Below are 21,819 nucleotides of genomic sequence, written 5' to 3'. Positions count from 1 at the left end.
CCCCACCCCCACCGGAATCACCACTCTATCAGGTGAATACCATGAAAGAACAGAGCAGAGTAGGATGAACCCAGGCTTGAATTTCAGCCCCAAGATAGCTATGTAGTTTGGGCAAAGTTGCTTAGCTTCTCTGAGAATTGGTTTCCTCACTAGTAAAATGGACGTTAAGAAGGTACCTGTATCTCACAGAACCATCAAACTGATGCAATGAGACAATGTGTAGAACGTGCTTAGCATGACGTCTGGCACATAGCTAGCAATCAATAAATAGTAACTGAAACAATATTGTTATAAATGTTTTCATTAAGCAATAATAATCTTACCTAATTGGCCATAAATATATTAAGAAATAATAATGGCAATTGTCATCACTATTATTTGAGGCCTGCAAGCTGAGTCAATTTTTCAGTTAATAATCTACTACAGATAGTTGTCAAACTAGGGTAGTGGCTCCTTCCAGATGGAGGATGTGCGCTGAGTGTCCATCTTAGTGTCATACTTTCCTAACTACTGTTTTTTCTTACTCCATCTCATTTCAGCCTGAAAATAAACATGTAAGATGCATAAGGTAGTCATTTAAAATATGTCATCCCAGAACATGAGAGACTCCTAACTCTGGGAAATGAACAAGGGGTAGTGGAAAGGGAGGTGGGTGGGGGAATGGGATGACTGGGTGATGGCACTGAGGGGGGCACTTGACGGGATGAGCACTGGGTGTTATACTATATGTTGGCAAATCGAACTCCAATAAATATAAAATATACAAAAAAATATGTCATCCTCATTTTACAGAGGTGGAAATTGAGGGACAAAACACTGAGAGACTTGAGTCAGGTGGCCAGTAGCCAAGCAGCCTCAAACCGCACACCATGAAAACACTCTGCTCCTGACTCCCTCCACCTCTAGGTTACTTCCTTTACCACTTCTTTTAGATATCTGATACTACCTCCCTAACAAAGCTTGACTCTTAGAAATTCCACTCAGTTCAACTGAATAGACCTTAGTGAAAGGACTATCTACACTCACATGGACGGAGCTAAGGAACCAGGCAGGAGGGTGAGCTATCCAGGGACTAGAAGCATTCTAGGTGTGAAGGGAAGGGGAGGGATGGTGAAGCTAGTGTTTATCCATGGCTGATACTGAGTGAGGGGACGCTACACAAGAGGTGTGGTCATGGAGGGCTTATGCCCTACCACGACTGTGATGCCCAAGCAGGGAAGCAGTAGGAAAGAAATCCCCCACTACCCTCCCCCTGCCCCCGCCATCTCTCTTCCCGCCCTCATTGGATGAAGCTGCCGGAAGTCAGCCAGCAAGGGAGCCTGGGAAATGGAGTCCACAAGAACTAGTGTCCCAGGGTGTAGAGGGTGGAGGGACAGGGATAGGGATGGGAGACACATCAGTGCAAAAATGAAGAAGGTGGTGGTGTGAAGGGGGCAGAGGTAGAATCAGCAAGCAGCACAGATGAGTTGATGTGATGATGGGCTATGTTTGTGTGACTCTTCCGCCACGAGCAGGAAACCTGAACCTTTTGTATCTTAAGGGCTTATTTCAAAAACTGACCAATTTTGCTTGCTAAGTTGCCAGGACTCAATAGGGGGCAAGGAGAAGAAGGAGATATCCTTGAAAGATAATTGAATCTACTAGTTTATATCCTCTGCAAACAAGTTGTCCAGATAACTGGTGCTCACAAGGGGTGTGATGAAAGCAGAGATTATGTTTTTAATTGGCTTTTTGAAGAGCATAGATGGTAGGGGTGGGGATGTGGCTGTGCAGGGAGAGCCAGTGAAGCTGGCAGTCAGATGGCCAAGGCTGGCTGTGCTCTTGTGAAGAAACAAATGCTTTCTGATACCCACTACACCCATCATCTTGGGGAGAGGAACCTACTGTCAACGACCAGGCAGGGATGGATTCTGGATTACTAAAGGAAGGAGGTAAAAGGGGCAGTGCCTGGAAGGTTGTCTTTGGGAATGGTCTCCACCTTTCCTTCCTTACCAGCCCACCTCAGGGGAGGATTCAATGTCTGATTTAAGCCCAGAAGAGGGAGGTATGCCCAGTGGACTTAGCTTTTCTCCCTAGTGTCTGGAAATTCTTTGCTTGGAGCATCTCAATGGCCTCCCTGCTGGTCACCAAGGTTTACTTACCCTCCCAGGTGGGAGTGAAGACAATGCAGTGTCAGAACTAGACGAAGAATGACATCTCCTGACCTCTCTTCTATACCTTCCCTCTGCTTTCGTGAATCTCTCTGGCTGCCCATAAGGTAGGTATTTATCCCATTTATTCATCTTTAGAAAAAAAGAAGGAAGAGATTTTGGGACAGAGGCGATCAGGGACTTGTCCAGAGTCATTCATACAACAAAAGAATGACTGTGCCCAGATTCCAACCTGAGTCTGTTTGATCCCAGAACCTGAGCTCTTAAACTCCTCATAGTCCTGCCTTCACATTCTTGCATTTATTGAATAAATATCTCTGGGGCATCTACCATATGCCAGATGCTGTTTTAGGTACTAGGGATAAAGGCACATACAAAACAAACAAAATTATTTGCCCTCATGAAGCTTATATTTTAGTTGCTAGGGGTAGGGTGGAACTGGGGACACAGACAGATAAACAAATAAATAAGTGGGTTGCCTCAGTTGGTTAAGCATCTGACTCTTGGTTTTGGCTCAGGTCTTGATTTCAGGTCGTGAGATGGAGTCTACATTGGACTCTGCACTCACTATGGAGTCTGCTTGGGATTCTTTCCCTCCTCCACTCCCTCCCCCCTGCTCATTTTCACTCTCTCTCTCTTTCAAACAAACAAACAAACAAACAAAAACAAACAACAAACAAACAAACAAACAAAATCCTTAAAAAAATTAATAGGTAAGGGGTATCTGGGTGGGTCAGTCACTTAAGCATCGACTCTTGATTTTGGCCCATGCCATAATCTCAGGGTTGTGGGATTGAACCTCAAGTTAGGCTCCATGCTCAATGGGGAGTCTGCTCAAGATTCTCTCTCTCTGCTCCCCCCTCCACCACTTACACTTGTGTGCGTTCTCACTCTCAAAGTAAATAAAATCTTTTAATAAATGAATAAGTAAAATGCACAGTAATTTATTTATAAGTGTCATGGGAAGAATAAAGGATAGAGAATACCAAGGGCGGGGTGGAGAGGGAGGTAGGGAGGGAACCTAATTTTACCTAGGGTGATGAAGAAAGGCTTATTGCAAAGATATTAATTTAAGAAAAGACCTAAAGGAGGTAAAGTATAAAAGGAGTGAAAATTTGGTAAATAGGCAGTGTTTTCTTCTCCCCACCCTAGGTTTTTCTGGGGGCATATAACTGACATGTAACAAATTGCACAGTGAGGGGTCAACTATGATAATTCAGGCAAAAGATGATGGTAGCTTGAACTAGGGTGGTCATAATAATGAGAAGAGTTCTAGGTTCATTCTGAATGCACAGCCAATGGGCTCTGCTCACAGATCCAATGTAGGGCCAAGAAAAAGAGGGGAGTCAAGAGTTAGCCAGTGATTACTCCCAGTTTTCTGGCCTGCGTCCCTAAGAGGATGGAGTTGCCAGTTACTGAGATGGAGAAGAATGGGTGAAAAGCAGATTTGGAGGGAGGAGTTTGACATGCTCACTCCACACTTGTGTGCAGCTACTAAGTAGGTACTTTGATGTATAAGGCTGTAGAGAAGAGACTGTGTTTGTTTGCTTGCTTGTTTTACAGCTTTACTAAGGTATAATTGACGTACAATACACTGCACATATTTAAATATTGAACAACATACAACTTAATAAGTTTTGAAATTTTTATTTGTGTTTAAATTTTAAAGCACTGTTGTTTTTATTTGTGTTTAAATTTTAAAGCAACCCAAGTCTCCATCGACAGATGAATGGAGAAGCAAAATGTGTTATGTATGTACAATAGAATATTTTTCAGCCTTCAATACGAAGGAAACTCTGACACGTGCTACCTGGGAATGAACCTTGAGAACATGCTAAAGTGAAAAAGCCTGTCACAAAAAACAAATACTTTCTGATTGAGTTTATTATTTTTTAAGATTTTATTTATTTGAGAGAGAGAGCAAGTGAGAGAGAGAGAGAGCAAGAGCATACACACACACACACAGAGAAGGAGAGAGAGAGAGATCAACAGAGAGAGGGAGAGGGATAGGGAGAAGCAAATTCCCTGCTGAGCAGGGAGCCCAATGCAGAGCTCCATCTCACTACTCCGGGATCATGACCTGAGCCAAAGGCAGTCACTTAACCAACTGAGCCATCCAGGGGCCCCTCTGATTGAGTTATTTGAGGAATTGAAAGCAGTCACAAAGTGCTTGGAGACAGAAAGTAGAATGGTGGTTGGCAGAGGCTGGGGGCGGGTAGGAAGGGAGGGTTATTGTTTGATGGGCACAGAATTTCAGTTTTGCAATGTAAAAAAGCTCTGGAGGTTGGTTGTCCAACAACGTGACTATACTAAACGCTACTGGACTATACACTTAGAAATGGCTAAGATGTTAAATTTTATGTTGTGTTTTTTACCACAATTTAAAAAATGTAATACAGCAAAACAGAGTGTGAACAGCAAGGTATTTTTGTTTGGCAAATGCAGATTTTAGTTCATACACAGGCTATGTTACTATATTTTAATATCTTTAGGATTGAAATTTATTATTTGTGTCAGTTCAGGTCCTCTAAGCCAAGGTGGAATTAGACTTGTGAAATTTATTTAATGGAGGAAATGCCTGTGGTGGACAAGGAAGATGAAACTGGAGTAGATAGGGAGAGTGTTCAGGCCACAGTACAGGTCTCATACTTGGGAAAGAAAAGAGGGAGGATTGGAGAGGAAATTTCTCAGATGATAGCATCTAACAGCATTTCAGCCAGGCTGATGGGGAGTCCCTAAGCCAAAGTTCCCCCTTAGATGAGTCCCTGTAACCACTTCTCACCTGAGGTCACTTCTCCTTCCATACAAAATAGATGACCAGGTGCCACTCACAGCTCTGCCCTGTGAAAAGATTTTCCTCCTCTACTGTCTTTCAGAGCCTTCCATGAATGTGGTTGTGATGCAGCCACCCTCCGTGTTGGGCTTGTACTCACATTCCAAACCAGCCCACCTCTAAACCAAGTTCAGGCTTTTTCCTCCTTTTTAGCTGGTTGTGATCCTGTCCCCTCTCTTAATATGGTCATGAGTGTAAATGGGTGTGAGTGTGGTGGATGACAAGTAGGTCTGGACTTCCTGCTCATGCAGCTTACTCATGCTCCCTGGTCCTTCTGGGACTCGATCCTGGACAGAACATTTCCATTTTGCAATGGACTGAAGCTGGGCCTGTCCAACTTTATACCTCGGTGGGTCCAACAGGACTCACATCACGATGAGCAGGGCTGGATGCATGCTTTTTATAAAAAAATTATTTATTTATTCATGAGAGACATAGAGAGAGAGAGAGAGGCAGAGAGAGAGAGAAGCAGGCTCCATGCAGGGAGCCTGATGTGGGACTTCATCCTGGGACTCCAGGACCATGCCCTGGGCCAAAGGCTGGTGCTAAACTGCTGAGCCACCCGGGGATCCCCTGGATGCATGCTTGAGCGTTCTGTCCCTATGAGGGTCTAAAACCAGGCCAGGAGCTGGTTTTCAAACGGTGTGAAATATCCTCCTGTGGACTGCATGGTGTTTTTGCAAAATCCTGTGTCCTCAATTGTGGTCCCTCAACTAGATCTTACTTTAAGCTTCACACTGCATCTTTCCCTACCATCAATACTTCTAACCTTATGGAACTTGTGTGGACCTGCCGCACAGAGTCCTTTCTGGCCCTCTTGGGGCGGGCCTCTATTTGTATCACCTGGTATATGAACATCTTCAGTATCTCTAAACGTGGTCTGCATTGCTCCTAGAGAGGCCTACCAGAGAGAAGAAGGTGATGGCAGGGCTCAGCCTCTCTGCCATCATCTCCAGTATTCCACTCTGGCCCCAAATCTGCACCCTATGCAAAATAACCAAAATCCAAACCCCCCAAAACAAAAAATCTTTCTTTGGAGTTTAGTAACTGTATGTTGATGCTAAGGTGCGTCCCTTATGGGAGGAGGTGGCTGACCTCCACTCTAAGCAGTTTATTATAGCTTGCCTTCTAACCACATCCAGCGCGCACCTGACCGGGAGAAGGCTGCTCACCTTGGCCTTCTTCCATCCCAGGGCGGGCAGACAGAACGCCAGGCTGCCGCCCTGCGGGTCCTTGCGGGGCACACATCAGTGTAGAACCTGACTGTAGGAGCTTCGGGTTCGGCCAGACCTTGATTCCATTCCTGTGTGACCACGACCAACTCCGCCAAGCTACTGCTCAGTTCCTGATCCGTGAAATGAAGACAGTAATACTAATTTCATAAGACTGTTTTGAGGATTAAATGAAATGATGGCTGTGAAAAACTGTGAGGCACCACATTGTTGCTCTCGTCACTCCACTTGCAACAGTGGGTTTAGGGGCTCTTTCCCTCACTTAATCTGAAGCGAGAGCTGGATTCAGGATTGTCTGTTCCTTACGTTCCCCCAGCACATAATGGCTGTTTCGGTGCCTATTTAGGGTTGTCTCTTGAATTTATACCATTTAATAATCGGTCAGCTTTTCCCTTCTAGGAATGCAGGATATCGGTGTCTGAGAGAAACTGCAGTTAGTGTGGGTGAAGCACCAGGGGGTGAGCAGACATAGCGGCCTCACAGCGAGGCGGGGGAAGGAAGACACTCCGACAAGTCAAATGAACTTTCCGGGTCTGTTTCCTCTACTTGGAGAATAAGCAGAATAAGAGAGAATGTTACGAGAGCGTTGCAAGGACTTGCCTCAACCGTGCTTGGCACAGCGCCAACGGCGGAGGAAGCGCGGCGCAAGCAGCAGCGGCAGGTAGCGGCGTGGTGACGACGGCTGCTGAAGGAGGGTGGGAGGCCGCTCGCTCGGCGCCGCGCGGAGCCGGCGGAGGCCCCGCCCCTCACGCACGCGTCCGGTCGCTCCGGCAACGCGCCGCGAGGTGGCCGCCGGCCGCGTGACGCTCGGCCGCTCGCGCTCGGCGCCCTCGGTCTCTCGCGGCATTGGCGAGGCTGCTGGGGCGCAGAGATGACTGATGAGGAGGACTCCGAGACCGCCGTCGTCGAGTTGCAGGGCGGGGAGGAGAACGAGCTGCCGACTATCCAGCTGTGTGAGCTGGTGGAAGAGCTCAGGTAGGCCGGGGGCCCCGGAGGTTCAGAGGTCAACTGTACAACTTCCCGGTCTCCCAGAGTATCCGGTTGTAGCAGCGGAGCGGCTGTTACTTCACTATGTCCGTGAACAGTTGAGGTCAGAACTGAGGTAATCTTATTAATAGCTACAGTTTTTGGAATGCGGCATGACGTGCTGGGGGGAAAAAGGTGTTTTGATTCCTCCGGCTTTCCATTGAGCATTTTCCACTAATCTTAAATTTTAGCCCACAGGAATTCCCTCAGTATTATCCAATATGCATATATTCATATATATCGTGCACACATAACTTGTATGTTTTAAATATGTAAAAGTTAAAAAGGTCAAAATCTTCGCATATTACAGGATAAACTAGGTTTGTCATCCCCAGTTTATTCCGAGCCTTTCCACCATTTACAATACGCTGCTTGTGGATACTTCATCTCTCTGGTGCTGGAAGGAACAGCTGAGAAACATAAACCAAAGCAAACATCCGAAGATTGTGGATATGTAGTAACTTCAAGCATGTAGTAATTCAGAAGGAATTTCATGAATGGGTTCGAAGATACTGGAAAGTGGAATTTGTAGCTTCATCTCAGCTACGATTTTCAACATAATGCCAGTTTTTTCAGTTTTGTGGCTTATTAGACATTTGAAAAAAATCAGATATTTATTTTTTTAATTATTTATTTATTCATGAGAGACACACACACACACACACACACACACAGAGGCAGAGACACAGGCAGAGGGAGAAGCGGCCTTCATGCAGGGAGCCCAATGTGGGACTCGATCCCGGATCCCGGGACCACCACCAGAGCCGAAGGCAGCCGCCCAACCACTGAGCCACCCAGGCTCTGAGCCGTCCCAAAATCAGATATTTAAATAGAACTTACTATGTGCAAGGCACTGTTCTAAAGGCTTTGCCTTTCTTATTGCAACTCTTCGTAATAGGCACTGTTACTATTCTCATTTTACAGATGAGGAATTTGAGGTACCAAGCAGTTGAGTGTTTTGCAGAAGGTAAAGGTAGCTGCTAAGTATTAAATACTAGTTATTTGGGGTTTGAACTCTTATAAGTAGAACTTACTCAGGTACCCTCTGTCTTGCAGCTATGGAAACTCTGCTCTCAAAACTGAGACAGAGATGTTTGAGAAATATTATAATAAACTGGAGCCCAGGGATCAGCGACATCCACGATTATCAGAAATTATATCAGGAGCCGAATTTGCACAGGTATACTGTGGAGATCTAATAATTCTTTTATTCTCTTTGTCCCTTTAGATACAAGTAGTATTTGTGTATCTGCCTCTGGTATGTCCTCTTTGGCATATAATTCTCTCCCTATTCTACTTTTGATTCTTCCTTCCCTCCCAAGGTTTTTCTTTCAAGTGAGTGTGAAGGGAATCAGGTTCAATTAATAGTGGATTGACTCTCCCAGAATATCTTAGTTTGTTTGAAATAATTCCTTTAAATTGGGGGACTCGAATGTTTACAGGGCCCAGCTAGCCACCTATAATAGGAGTGAAGTGAACCTGCTGTGGGCATGGAAGCTTTCCTCCCTCATCTAAAAGCCAAACCAGGTGGCCTGGTATTGCCAGAGCTGATTTTACAAGAGAAGCTGAAAATATAGATTATTGTGGTGGAATGTCCCAATTTTCAAATGTGGGTAATTAATTTTTGAAAATATACACCTGGATGTAGATCCATCTTTTGAGAGCCAAACAGTCTCATCTCCAGGCCCACACATTCCCTGGGCCATCTGCTGGTGACCTTTGGCTTAAATGTGTAGGGAATCAAAATATTTTTGTCTGTTTGGTTTTTTTTGCTGAACACTGTGCCCCCAGATGCAATTTCTCTTCTGTGTTCAGTTTAAGAAGCATTGAGCTCTGGGCTTCCCCTGACACTGACTTGAATGCTGGTCTATAGTAGGTTCACAGTCCTTCCACAGCCTCAAGACACTTTCCTTTATTTATTTTAAGGTCATTATCAAGAACAGGCCTTTGAATTCTTAAGCACAGGGCCTTAGGCTGACTTCTGAAATAAACATCACCTCATACCTAATATCCCACATCCTTTCACGTTGCATTTGTTCTCCCTGGCTGTCACTCAGAGTAATTTCTAGCAGGTCTGAGTGGTCACTTTGATACCCAATTTGAGCATAAATTCCTACTTGACAGTGGCTTGGTTTTGCTTTTATTACAGTTCCGAGGCAAGCATAGATCCAAATCCCGTATAGGTATGGACCATGTGATAGGCCTCAGTTGTGACCAAAAATGCGAGCTTGTACAAAAGGAGCTGGAAGACATGAAGGACGAGATCAGGCACATGAGAGCAAATGCCGAACGAGACCTGCAGCATCATGAGGTATACCATTTTCTCTATGGCTGGTCCTTCCTGGGCTCCCCACTTCCACCTCATCGAGAAGGACCGAGAATATGATCATATAATTGTTATTTTGAAAGAAGCATCAGTAGGAGAAGACAAATTAAACCCGACTTTTGAGAACCCTGGGTGGCGCAGTGGTTTGGCGCCTGCCTTTGTCCCAGGGCGCGATTCTGGAGACTTGGGATCGAATCCCATGTCGGGCTCCCGGTGCATGGAGCCTGCTTTGCTTATGTCTCTGCCTCTCTCTCTCTCTCTCTCTCTCTCTGTGACTATCATAAATTAAAAAAAAAAAAAAAAAAAAAACCCGACTTTTAAGGAACTTCCCAGATGCTGGAAGAGACAACAAATTATAAACCGTTTTTCTTTTTTAGATGTATTTATTTTGGAGACAGGGAGAGTGAGCATGAACAGGAGGGGCAGAGGGAGAGGGAGAGAGAATCTCAAGCAGACTCTGACATGGGCTCCAACCTTGAGGTCATGACCTGACCAAGGGTTGGATGCTTAACTGATTGTGCCACCCAGGTGCCCTTTAACTTTTTTAAATGGAAAATTTCAAAAATACACACATGTAGAGAGGCTAGCACAATGGACCCCTATGCACGCAACAGCCATGTGCAACAGTGATCAACATATGGCCACCCTTATTTCTTCTGTATCCCTACCAAATTCTCCCTCATGATGGGGCCACTGGGCTATTAGGAAGTGATACCTCAACATATCATTTATACATATTTCCATATATGTCTCTAAGATATGAATTCTTCAAAAAAATAACCATAATAAACAGAAATGCCCTTAAAAATGTATAGTAATTCCTTAATCACATAAGTAATTTAGGATTTAAGTCAATGGGTTAGATGAAAAATCCTTTAAATCATTTTCTGTGTTGGTTATGCATGACCATGGTCCAGGTCTTGTTGGAGACCAACATGGTCAGTTTTCCTCCAGAGAGCAAATATCACTGTTAGTTCAGTTGCCCATGGGATATAGTTGTTGGCTTGCATTAGAGAGCAATATTGAATGAAAAACAGGTATTTCTGTTCTATTTATAAATTTTTCTATTTCTAAACGTGGGCACAGTGACTCACACTCATTGCAGTAGATTCATGTCTTTATTGATGGAATCATCTGTACCACATAAACCTAACCTCCCTCCATTTCTTCCTTGACTCATGCCCCCCCCTTTCTTTTTTTTTTTGTTTGATAAATCCTTTTTAAATTTTTATTTATTTTTATTTTTTTATTGGAGTTCAATTTGCCAACAGATAGCATAACACCCAGTGCTCATCCCATCAAGTGCCCCCCTCAGGTGCCCATCACCCAGTCACCCCTCCCCCCACCCACCTCCCTTTCCACCATCCCTTGTTCATTTCCCAGAGTTAGGAGTCTCTCATGTTCTGTCTCCCTCTCTGATATTTCCCACTCATTTTCTCTCCTTTCCCCTTTATTCCCTTTCACTATTTTTTATATTCCCCAAATGAATGAGACCATATAATGTTTGTCCTTCTCTGATTGACTTATTTCACTCAGCATGATACCCTCCAGTTCCATCCATGTCGAAGCAAATGGTGGGTATTTGTCATTTCTAATGGCTGAGTAATATTCCATTGTATACATAAACCACATCTTCTTTATCCATTCATCTTTCGATGGACACCAAGGCTCCTTCCACAGTTTGGCTATTGTGGACATTGCTGCTATAAACATTGGGGTGCAGGTGTCCTGGCGTTTCACTGCATCTGTATCTTTGGCCCCCCCTCTTTCCCAACATACATTGTTGAATTACAACATGTTAACGTGAGCTAGAGTGGCCAAAGAAGACTTTTTGAGGAGGTGGGTTATAGCATGGTATAGGGTTTTGCATGGTCTTGAAGAAGATGAGGAATAAAGCAAAGTACCAGAAAAGAAAGGGACCCCAGATAAGGTGAATGACATGAGCAAGGAAGTAGAGGTGGGAATGAACGTGGTAAGTCTTGAGACGTTGAAGGGGCTGGTGTGTTTGGGGGGCTTTTTGAGGAAATAGGGCCAAGGAGGGCTGTGAGACCTTTAGAGCCAGGCAAGGGAGTTTATCTTTGATGCCTTAGGACGTAGAACTTCAATGAAGATGGCTGAGCAGGAGAGTGAGTGTTGAAAGTGGCATTTGGGGGGTTGAGGTTCTGGCACGTGAAGACAGTGGGGAGAGCAGGGCTCCTTCCAGTGAAGGAAGATGCTTTTGTTTCTTGATGCCCAGGGACAAAGCTGGAACTAAGATGATTTGCTCTACAGCTATGGATACCTTTTCTTTCTTTCTTTCTTTCTCTTTGGACCTCTAATATAATTTTTTTTTAATATTTCACTTATAAGTGATCCCTGGGTGGTGCAGCGGTTTGGCGCCTGCCTTTGGCCCAGGGTGTGATCCCGGAGACCCAGGATCGAATCCCACGTCGGGCTCCCGGTGCATGGAGCCTGCTTCTCCCTCTGCCTATGTCTCTGCCTCTCTCTCTCTCTCTCTCTCTCTCTGTGTGACTATCATAAAAAAATAAATAAATAAATAAATAAATAAACAGTCCAAATTGGCTTTAAAAAAAAATATTTCACTTATAAGTTCATCACCCTCCATGTTACGGATACCTTTTCATTTTATTCTTTCAAATAATGTGTATGCATGTGTTTGCGTTTTCTTATTTAAAGACAGTCTCTATGTTGTACCAAATTCAAATGTACAGGTAAGCTAAAGGAGCATTTATATACATCCACAATCTACCTAGAGGTAATTAATGTTGACTTTTGTGTTTATCTCCTAGAGTTTAGATTATTTTTTCGGCATATATGAATGTCTTTATAAAAAGTATTACATTATTTTGTAAATTGTATTTTGCATTTACAGTCTTTCCGTGTGAATATGTATATATTCATTTATAGCATCTTTTTTCAAATTACTGTAATATATGTTAAGTGTTGGTCTCCCTAGTGATCCGCCTCTCTAGATGTGACTGTGGCTAATGTTTTGGTGTATACCTTTCCAGATATTTTTTATATCCTATCCTATCCTATCCTATCCTATCCTATCACATTACATTAATGATATAATTTTTAGTGGATAAATAATATTTCAGGCATGGAAATAGATCTGTACAGAGATACTTTAGGCCCTGATTTTGTTCACCTCCTTTTTGTGGATATCCCCCTTTTTTTGAGGCCTGCTTTTGAAAAATCTATTTATTTGAGAGGGAGAGAACGCACAAGAGGTGTGGAGAGTCAGAGGGAGAGGGAGAAGCAGACTTCCCACTGAGCAGGGAGCCCCACACGGACTCAATCCCAGGACCCTGAGGTCATGACCTGAGCCGAAGGTAGATGCTCTACTGACTGAGCCACCCAGGCACCTGAGACCTGCTTTTTAATAATAACATTCATGTAGTCAAATTTGTATCTTATGGATACATTTCTAAGGCCAAGAAGAAACATTTTGTATTAGGGCACAAAGAGGCCTGAGAACTTAGGTTTCCTTAGAGGGAGATATCCTTGAAGATTTTTGGAAACTGTACTTTCTTTGTGCTTACTCCTTCAGGCTATCATTGAGGAAGCTGAAATCCGATGGACTGAAGTTCAGAGAGCAGTGCATGAGTTTAAAAAAGATATTCTCAAAACCATATCCAAGAAGAAAGGGAGTATTTTGGCCACTCAGAAAGTGATGAAGTACATTGAGGACATGAACCGCCGGAGGGTGAGTTGGCAGGAGGCTGGAGCTTAGATGGGAGAATAGATTCACAGAATGAAGACATAAAAATGACCCATGTGCAGTAGTCACCCTCCATTTGGTCCACCAAAAATGTCCACATGTGCAGATTTATTGCATCCCCCAAATTGTATGTCTTAAAAAAGTGCAAGCTTATCAAGGCTAAAATCAATCAGGCTGGATGAATATTAGTAGTATCTCAGACCGATTTTTAAAATTTATTTATTTATTTATTTGAGGGAGAGCATGAGCAGGGAGAGGGACATAGGGAGAAGCAGACTCCCGCTGAGTGGGGAGCCCTATGCGATGTGGGGCTCAATCCCAGGACCTCGGGATCACGACCTGAGCCGAAGGCAGACACTTAACCCATTGAGCCACCTCAGACTGATTTTTTTTTCTTTTTTATCGTTGCTATTTGTTTCAAGATCTGATATATTTTCTAGAGAAAAGCGATATAGATCTTTCTAGTCAGGTGACTACATGGAGGAGGACAGGTAAATTCCAATCTCTTCAAATTCCATTATTACAACGAGACATAAAATGCTCCTAAACTTCCAAAGATTTTGTAGCATGTCAAGCTTTGGATCCTGGACATAGGTAGAGCTACTAACCCTAGCCTGTTATAAGTGATAAAAATTATATAAACTACCAAGAGAATAAAAGACCAAAGAATCATAAGATCATTTTGTCAGGAATGGCCCCATATCCAAATTATATATCCAAATGATCTCGAATTTAAAAATAATAGAAGATTTGCAGGAGCAGACCCAGTTAACTTCTGCTTCTTGGTCACGAGTGAAGTGTTACTGCTTGGGTAAATGTAAAAAGACCTAAAAATAAGTGACTGAATGTTAGAGGACTTAAGATTTGGGGTGTAGCCCCAGACTTTTCAACTTTTCAAACCAACAGAGAAGACGAAGAGAAGTGGATTAAAATTTACTTGTATTTTTTTAGGATAATATGAAGGATAAATTACGTTTGAAAAATGTTTCTCTCAAAGTACAGAGGAAAAAGATGCTTTTACAATTGAGGCAGGTATGTGTCTCGCTCTTTCTTTCTTTCTTTTCTTTTAAGGTTACTGTTGAAGGTAGAACAATGCATTCCCAAAGATGTTGATGTCCTAATCCTTGGAATCTGAATCTGTTACCTCACATTGCGAAAGGATTTTGCAAGGGTAATTAAGTTAAGGATCTTGAGATGATCTTCAAATAATCTCCCCTTGACTCTAAGGGAGATTATCTTGGATTATCTGAGTGGGTCCAATATCATCCCAAAAGCCCTTGTAGGAGGGAGGAAGGAGGGAGAGTTGGGATCCTGGAACAGAGATCAGAGTGATGAACTTCTAAGGTACAGGAAGGGGTCATGAACAAAAGAGCGTGGGCAGCCTCTAGAAGCTGGGAAAGGCAAGGAGACAGATTCTCTTCTAGGGCCTCCAGAAGGAACGCAGCTCTGCCAACACCTTAATTTTAGCCCCAAGAACTATTTTGGACTTCTGACTTCATGAGCCATAAGATAATAGATTTTTGTTTTCAGCTACTGAGTTTGTGGTAATTTGTCACAGCAGTGAAAGGAAACTCACACAGTTACGGTGCCGGCAAATCTGTAGATATAGTTGGCTTGTATTTAAAAGACCCTTGTGAGACAGAACATGAGAGACTCCTAACTCTGGGAAACGAACTAGGGGGTGGAAGGGGAGGTGGGCAGGGGGTGGGGGTGACCGGGTGATGGGCACTGAGGGGGGCACTTGATGGGATGCACACTGGGTGTTATTCTATATGTTGGCAAATTGAACACCAATAAAAAATAAATTTATATAAAAAAAAAATAAATAAAAGACCCTTGTGATGTACTTATTGACGTTTTTTGGTGAGCCTGGCCTGGGTGGCACAGTTATAGGGTGCTTTGGTTGCCTTTGCAGCAGACTAAAGGCTCCTGAAGAAAGGTAGTAAGGCAGACTCGGCACAGGGCCTCTCAAATGTGATTACATGGCTCATCCTCTCCTAGCTCCAATTTTTTTCATTAACTTGAATATGGGCACTGATGTCTTGTATATTAGAGGTTGGCAACTGACAGTGACACAGAGTTGTGCAGGAGAATTAATGTGTCTGGAATTACTGCCTGATTGACTTGGGATCCCAAAACGCGACAAGCTGGGACAGCTGTAACATCATGGAGTAACTGAGGACAAAGTAAGCTTCTCTATTTCAATCTACCAGGACATCTGCACAGGTGCCAGATGGCTTAACCGTAGGGTACCTGATAAAGTCAGCTCAGCTGGAAGTGATGCTACGGCCTGGGTTGCACCCCGAGAACCACAGTGCCCCACCAAGAAAAGGCTGGGCTTATTGTCTTGTTCTGAGCAGCCCTACCTGGAGTGCTGTGTCTCAGTGAGAGCTGCATTCTTGCAAGAATTGGTAACTTAGATCTCACACAGGCGAGGGAGCTGGAGAGCAAGGGGAACAGAGAGCCTGTCAGATGACCTGGGGCTGAGGGACCCAAGAAGACTCAGGAGGGCCCTGGGCAGCTATGGAGAGAAGAAAATGCACTGCCTTGGAGGTCCCCAGCAGGAGCAAAGGCTGGAGGGACGGTGTCCCCTGTCATTGAAGGAGATTTGAAATAATGAGGTTTGTGTAAGAAAGGAGAGAGGAGCTGCCTCCACAGAGAGAGTTCCTGGTACTCCAGGCTTTGTGCAAGCTCAGGCATCATGAGGAGGGGATTTAAGTGTGAGAGAGGGAGGAGATGGATGACTTTTAGCCCGAAAGCCAGTGCCACACAGAGCTGACACCGAGGTGGTCCTGTCCTCAGGAGCTCACATACTAGTGGCGCATGGGGATGGTGGGAAAAGGCAGGATGTGGAACTGCTATCCAGACGCAACAACAGCAGGGACCACAGAGCTGCAGCAGGGGTTCTCCTGATGTGGAAGATGGATTAGGAGTGTTTGAGCTGGAGGATGGGTCATCACTGGGGCCTAAGGAAATTGGTGTGTTGGTTTAGGGGAAAGGGAAAAAGCCTCCTTAGAGGTATTGTGTGGGTAGAGTGTGGGGGTGAGGAACAATTCCTGGGTTCAGCTGTTGCCTACCACCAGTGTAAGATGGCCTGGCCTGGTGCAGCAGAGAAGGTAGGCCAGGTTGCGGAGGGAACCCAATACACTGATACAACTACAGTACAGAAGTGTCATGTGATCACAGGATGGGAATTTATGGGCTGCTGGTCCTGGCCTTTCCAGGGTAAAAACAACTTTTATACAGTCTCCTTCTTTCATAGCCCTGTTTAGACACTACCTCTTGTGGGAAGTCTTCTCTGACTGAGCCTCCCATTCTTCTCTGGCCTGGCTGAGCGGCTTCCGTGTGCCCTCTGCCCCTCTTACTACACCACACTGCAACCTGTCTGAACCCTGGGTGAATATGTGCTCCTTGAGGCCGGGGACTATTGTATTTATTCAGATTTCTATCCCAGGGTCCTGCGCCAAGCAGATCCCCAGTCCATGTTTGTTGAATGACTGACTAAATGATGACCAACTTTCAGAATCTCATCCAGAACTACAAGGTAGGAGTCAGATTCAGAAGTCACAGCCTCACGTTATTTCTTTCTTCTTTCTGAGCTGTAGAAGGAAGAGGTAGGCGAGGCCCTCCATGATGTTGATTTTCAGCAGCTGAAGATCGAGAATGCTCAGTTTTTAGAGACAATTGAAGCAAAGAATCAAGAACTGATCCAGCTAAAGCTGGCATCTGGAAACACCCTGCAGGTCCTCAATGCATACAAAGTAAGATCTTCCCTGATGGCCGGGTCCCTGAGGCCTTTCACACTTACCATTCCAGCCACAGCAAGGTTCCTGTGCACCATTGCACTTCTACATAAGGGCTTGGGAGTCCCTCAGTTTATCATTGCTCCCTGATTTCTCTTGACAGAGCCATTCTCCTCAGATACCCTGAATGTTCTCACACCCGTTCTTGTGCAATGCAACCACCCAGAGAGCTTTTGTTTTTTTAAAAAAATATACAGGGCAGCCCGGGTGGCCCAGCGGTTTAGCGCTGCCTTCAGCCCAGTGTGATCCTGGAGTCCTGGGATCGAGTCCTGTGTCGGGCTCCCTGCATGGAGCCTGCTTCTCCCTCTGCCTGTGTCTCTGCTCTCTCTCTCTCTCTCTCTGTCTCTCATAAATAAATAAAATCTTTAAAAAATAAAATAAATAAAAAATAAGAAAATATACAAACACCTGACCAGTTGAATTAGGAGGTGAAAGCCATGCATCTATTTCTCTTAATGCCCCCAATGATTTTTATGCACAGTGAGTTTTGAGAACTAACCACATTCAGGATCCTGTTTAATTTAGGCCTGGAATAAGCACTTCCCTGCTTACAACCCTCCAGAAGAAAACTTTCTTAGCTAAAAATCAGAAAACTAACATATAATTCCTTATCTGCCCAGAACCATTTTGGGAGTGAAAGAGATACTACTAATAATGAAGTGGGAACGATAGCCTGAATGTCCAGCTACCCTGCTAGCAATTGTCTGAAGCAGTAGTCAACTACTGTGGGCCGGTGTATCCTGCCCACCCACGTGGCCTGTGAGCTAAGAATGGTTTTTACAGAAGGATATTTGTAACTGACTACATAGAGAATGCTACCTTTGAAACCCATTAAGCAAAATTGGTTTCTTCCCTGGAAATTCCATTCTTCTTAATAGACCTATATTCCAAAATGTACTTAATGATTATATTTTGAATTTCATCAATAAAACATTTGTGGAAATTTGTTTTTTCTTTTGTTAATATAAGCAATTACATAATATGCTCAATTTTGCCTCTTGGCCAGCAAAGCCTAAATATTTGCTATCTGGCCTTTTACAGAGCAAGGTGGTTGACCTCTGGCCTAGTGCCTGCTTGACAATGGTGGCTATAAGCTTAGGTAACTCACAGGTGGTCTTCATTTGGCCAATACAGTGTCATTTTAAAATATAAATTTGTAAACAAGTAAATAAATAAAATATAAATTTGCAAGTGTTTAAATTAGACTATGTTTGTCGAACATTTTCCTCTTAAAATTAAAAACATGAGGCCCAAAGAGAGTAATTGCCAGCTTCAAGCAACAAGTTTGTGCAGGGCTGGAGCACCTAGTCCAGTGTGTGTCCTACCTAACCCAACTGCCTCTCCCTGGCTTAAAGCATGTAGACAACATTATGCTGGCATTTTGAAACTTGTGTCATCCGTCTGCAACAGATCATCCACTTTGATCTTATCTCATCAGTAGTGAGCTTATCTGATCACTGTCATTTCAAGATGAAGCCAATCCATGTGACTCCTGAGCCCTCGTTGGCTAGAGAGCTGGGTGGTACGTGGCTACATCACATTGGATCTTGATGGTATTCTGTGGAATCAACTTAAGTAGCACAGGGCCTGTCTGGCCTTGTGTAGAAAAGTCAGGGGTTTGGAGTGGAACTACTGGTTTATAAAATGAAACTGCCAAGTCCAGGGTCTGAGGTCTCTAGGACAGGTCTAAACGCAGAGGATCCATTGTTTGCGATACCCAGGCAACAGCAACACAGGCCACAGTGGGTGAAATGGGAGCTCTTCCAGTTAGAATTATAGGGGCCATCATGTCTGTAGGCCTGTTTCAAATAATAGTAAGTAGATGGGGGAGCTTGGGAGGAGATGCCCACAGGAGTCCTATGGTGGACACAGTGATGGGTTGAGGGAGAAGCAGGCTCATTTCTTCTGTGTCTCAGTTCTTAGATCTCCTGGGGGAAGGTGGAACAGCTGTTGAGTTCTGGAGTCAGGCCTCACTTGGGTTTGAATGGGGATTCCACTAGGGACCATGGGTACAGTACTTCACCTCTTAGAGGTAGGCTTTTGTGACTCATCACCAGGATAGAGCTCTGGCTGGTGTGTGCTACATACCTAGCAAGTGCTCAGCCAGTATTGTCAAATGAACTGCTATCAATTGAGGTGTGTGTTTAGGGGATGGGAAGGTGGCAGGAGGGACCACTTTCATATAAATACCAAACACCCAAGTATAAGACCTTGTAAAAGCATGCAGAATAACTCTTACCGATGTGTTCTTTTCAGCAGTACATATACGGACTGACTTACCAAACATACCCAGGAGCTGTTGCATGCCAGGCTCCAGGCTAAGTGCTGAGGGTATAGGTGTGAAGGAGACAGACAGGGTCTCTTCTGTGAGTTTGGTGCATGAGCTTCAGCCTGAGGGGCACCTTTTCTCTGACTTCATGCCATCAAGCCCTGCCCGGTAGAGTCTGGTAGAACACAAGCATGTGATGACAGCTGTGATGTGTCATTCCTGACTGTAAACCAGCAATCCCCCTGTGGTAGGTAGAATTCCAAAATGTCCCCCAAGACTCCCTACCCCTTGGCGTATATATCCAGTGCAATCTCCAAGGCTTTGGGGTATGATGAGTTCTATGATTCAGTTCTGTTCTATGATTATGTAATATGATATACCACAGTTGACCTTAAGATAGAGAGATTATTGGATGGTCCTGAGCCAATCATATGAGCCTTTGAAGGCAGAGAGTTCTGTCTAGAAGAAGAAGTCAGGGATTTGAAGCACGGAGGGAATTGTCTGGGTGAGAAGTTCTTCACCACTGGCTTGAAGATAGAAGAACCTCAAAATGCTGAGGGCTATGCTCACAGCTAGAAAGAAACAGATGGCAGTCTTACAAGTTCAAGGAAATGTGTTCTGCCATCAGTCTGTGAGCTTGGAAGAGGACCTCAGATCCAGATGAGAGCCAGCCCTGGCCAACATCTCGACTTCACCCCAGGGGACCCTACCTGGGCGGAGAATCCAGCCTCACCATGCCTGGACTTCTGACCTATGGAAACTGAGATAATAAATGGGTGTTGCTTCATGCCACAGAATTTGTGGTGATTTGTTAACACAGCAAGAGAAAGCTATAAAGTGCCCTTTCGGAAAAGCTAAAGTGGCCCATGTCCTGCTCAGAATCACAAATAGCTCTCCTCACATGTTTTTGAGGGCCCTGCCCAGTGGAGCCAGTGATGGCCTAGCAGTAGCCTTTGCAGTTCCATTCTTTCCTGCCCTGTCTCTGCATGGTGGGGGTAATGCCTTCCCTCCACTCTCTCTTCCTCCCCCACTGACTTTCTGGTTTGCGGTGGAGTCCTGCGCTGCCTCCCCTTCCCCTAGCACACCTCCCCTCAGTCTGGTGTCTCCCCCATGGGGCTTTCCTAAGCAGAGTGATGTCGTGCAGGATGTGGAGCAGGAAATGAGCCTTAGGGGAGGGAGGATTGGCAAGAAGGGGAATGGGGGGTAGGGGGCGTAGTGCCCTAAGGTCCCCAGGCAGCTGGCTCTAGGCTTTTCTGCAAGGTCTAAGATTTGATACCCTGGATGTATTGCGCCAGCACCCACCTCTCCCAGGCTTTTCCTTAGCTTGGCACATTCTCCCTGCCCTCTCACCTAGACAGCCTTTCAGCCTCTACTTGGCTGCCTTTCAGCTTTCTTTCCCATATGCTTTCCCCCAGGGAAACCTCAACCACTGTGCTCATATTCTTAGCACCGGCACAGCTGCAGTTTTACATTGCTTCTTGCATCTCTGTCAAGGCTGTGAACCGGCCGCAGGCTGGCAGGGCTGCGGTGTGGCTGTAGTGCTGCTCAGCGTTCTCAGAGTTCGTTGAGCCATCCCCCCCCTGGAGTCGCTGGCTTCTGTCACTTGGATTACTCTTCAGCCCAGCACAGTACCTCTCAACTCCTCCAAGCTGACCCTTCTCTGCAGCAAAGGGGACAAATTGGAGAAGCAAGGGCTTGTGGGGAGCTGGTGAAGAACAGTATCGAGTGATGCAAGGGGAGGCTGCAGGGCAGTTTGTGTAGGAGGCCTCCAGTGCCAGTGGGCCCGCCTGAACAAGTATTGGAGACGATGGTGGAGCCTGTGGGCCCCGGAGTCAGATCGCCTGGGTGCAGACCCTGGCTGACCTCTTATCTCTATGACCTTGGGCAAGTTGTTTTACCCTCCGTAGAGTCAGTTCTTTTTTTTCTTTTTTTCTTTTTTTAAGATTTGTTTATTTATTCATGAGAGACACACAGAGAGAGAGTGAGTGAGAAGCAGAGACACAGGCAGAGGGAGAAGCAGGAGCCTGACATGGGACTCGATTTGGAGTCTCCAGGATCACGCCCTGGACTGCAGGTGGCACTAAACCACTGCGCCACTGGGGCTGCCCTGGAGAGTCAGTTCTTTTACCTCTAAAGTGGGATGCAGCATCACCTAGCTCATGGGGAGTGTTTCTCTTCATCTAGCTTGTATGAGTGTTCTCCACACGTCAGGTGCTGTGGTCAGCTCTTTACCACAATTATCCCCCTTAAGTCTCTCCACAGCCCTGTGAGGTGACCAGCCCAAGTTTAGAGAGATTCTGGGACTTGCCTAAAGTTTCTTTTAGTAAGTAGTGGGGCAGGATTTGGGTCCTGGTGCATCTAGCCACCCGGCAGGTTTTTATCTCCCCTACCATGTAGGCACCAGAATGCTGAATACCTGAGCAGCTGTGAGAAGGGCAGGCCCAAGTTCCTAGTTG

General features: G+C 45.0%; 2 protein-coding genes across 13 annotated transcripts in view; one reads left to right on the top strand and one right to left on the bottom strand.

Annotated features, from left to right (window-relative positions):
* The window catches only part of CSNK2A2 (casein kinase 2 alpha 2), a 79,787-nt gene extending 72,861 nt beyond the window's left edge, over positions 1-6,926 (bottom strand). For 2 of the 6 annotated variants that reach the window (XR_005355709.1, XM_038530914.1), the window contains exons 1-2: positions 6,156-6,889; positions 2,142-2,282 (exon numbers count right to left, since the gene is read on the bottom strand). Coding sequence is in view for 4 of the 6 variants with exons in the window: in XM_038530914.1 (XP_038386842.1) it covers positions 2,142-2,254 (113 nt within the window). In the remaining 2 variants the exon portion in view is untranslated. Of the gene's footprint in view, positions 1-2,141; positions 2,283-6,155 lie in introns of all 6 variants that reach the window. The other 4 variants (XM_038530921.1, XM_038530918.1, XM_038530915.1 and 1 more) reach the window with 4 other exon arrangements.
* A 50-nt stretch (positions 6,927-6,976) lies between these two features.
* The window catches only part of CCDC113 (coiled-coil domain containing 113), a 28,796-nt gene continuing 13,953 nt past the window's right edge, over positions 6,977-21,819 (top strand). For 2 of the 7 annotated variants that reach the window (XM_038530908.1, XM_038530906.1), the window contains exons 1-6: positions 6,977-7,317; positions 8,298-8,421; positions 9,391-9,552; positions 13,121-13,276; positions 14,243-14,323; positions 16,897-17,052. In XM_038530908.1, coding sequence (XP_038386836.1) covers positions 7,094-7,317; positions 8,298-8,421; positions 9,391-9,552; positions 13,121-13,276; positions 14,243-14,323; positions 16,897-17,052 — 903 coding nt within the window. In that variant the 5' untranslated portion in view covers positions 6,977-7,093. Of the gene's footprint in view, positions 7,318-8,297; positions 8,422-9,390; positions 9,553-13,120; positions 13,277-14,242; positions 14,324-16,896; positions 17,053-17,714; positions 18,038-21,819 lie in introns of those variants that run through there. The other 5 variants (XM_038530911.1, XM_038530910.1, XM_038530912.1 and 2 more) reach the window with 4 other exon arrangements.

This window comes from Canis lupus, chromosome 2, assembly GCF_011100685.1.
Source record: "Canis lupus familiaris isolate Mischka breed German Shepherd chromosome 2, alternate assembly UU_Cfam_GSD_1.0, whole genome shotgun sequence".
Taxonomy (NCBI): Eukaryota; Metazoa; Chordata; class Mammalia; order Carnivora; family Canidae; genus Canis; species Canis lupus.
The sequence above is the reverse complement of the archived record's forward strand: the minus strand, read 5'-3'. Positions and strand labels throughout refer to the sequence as shown.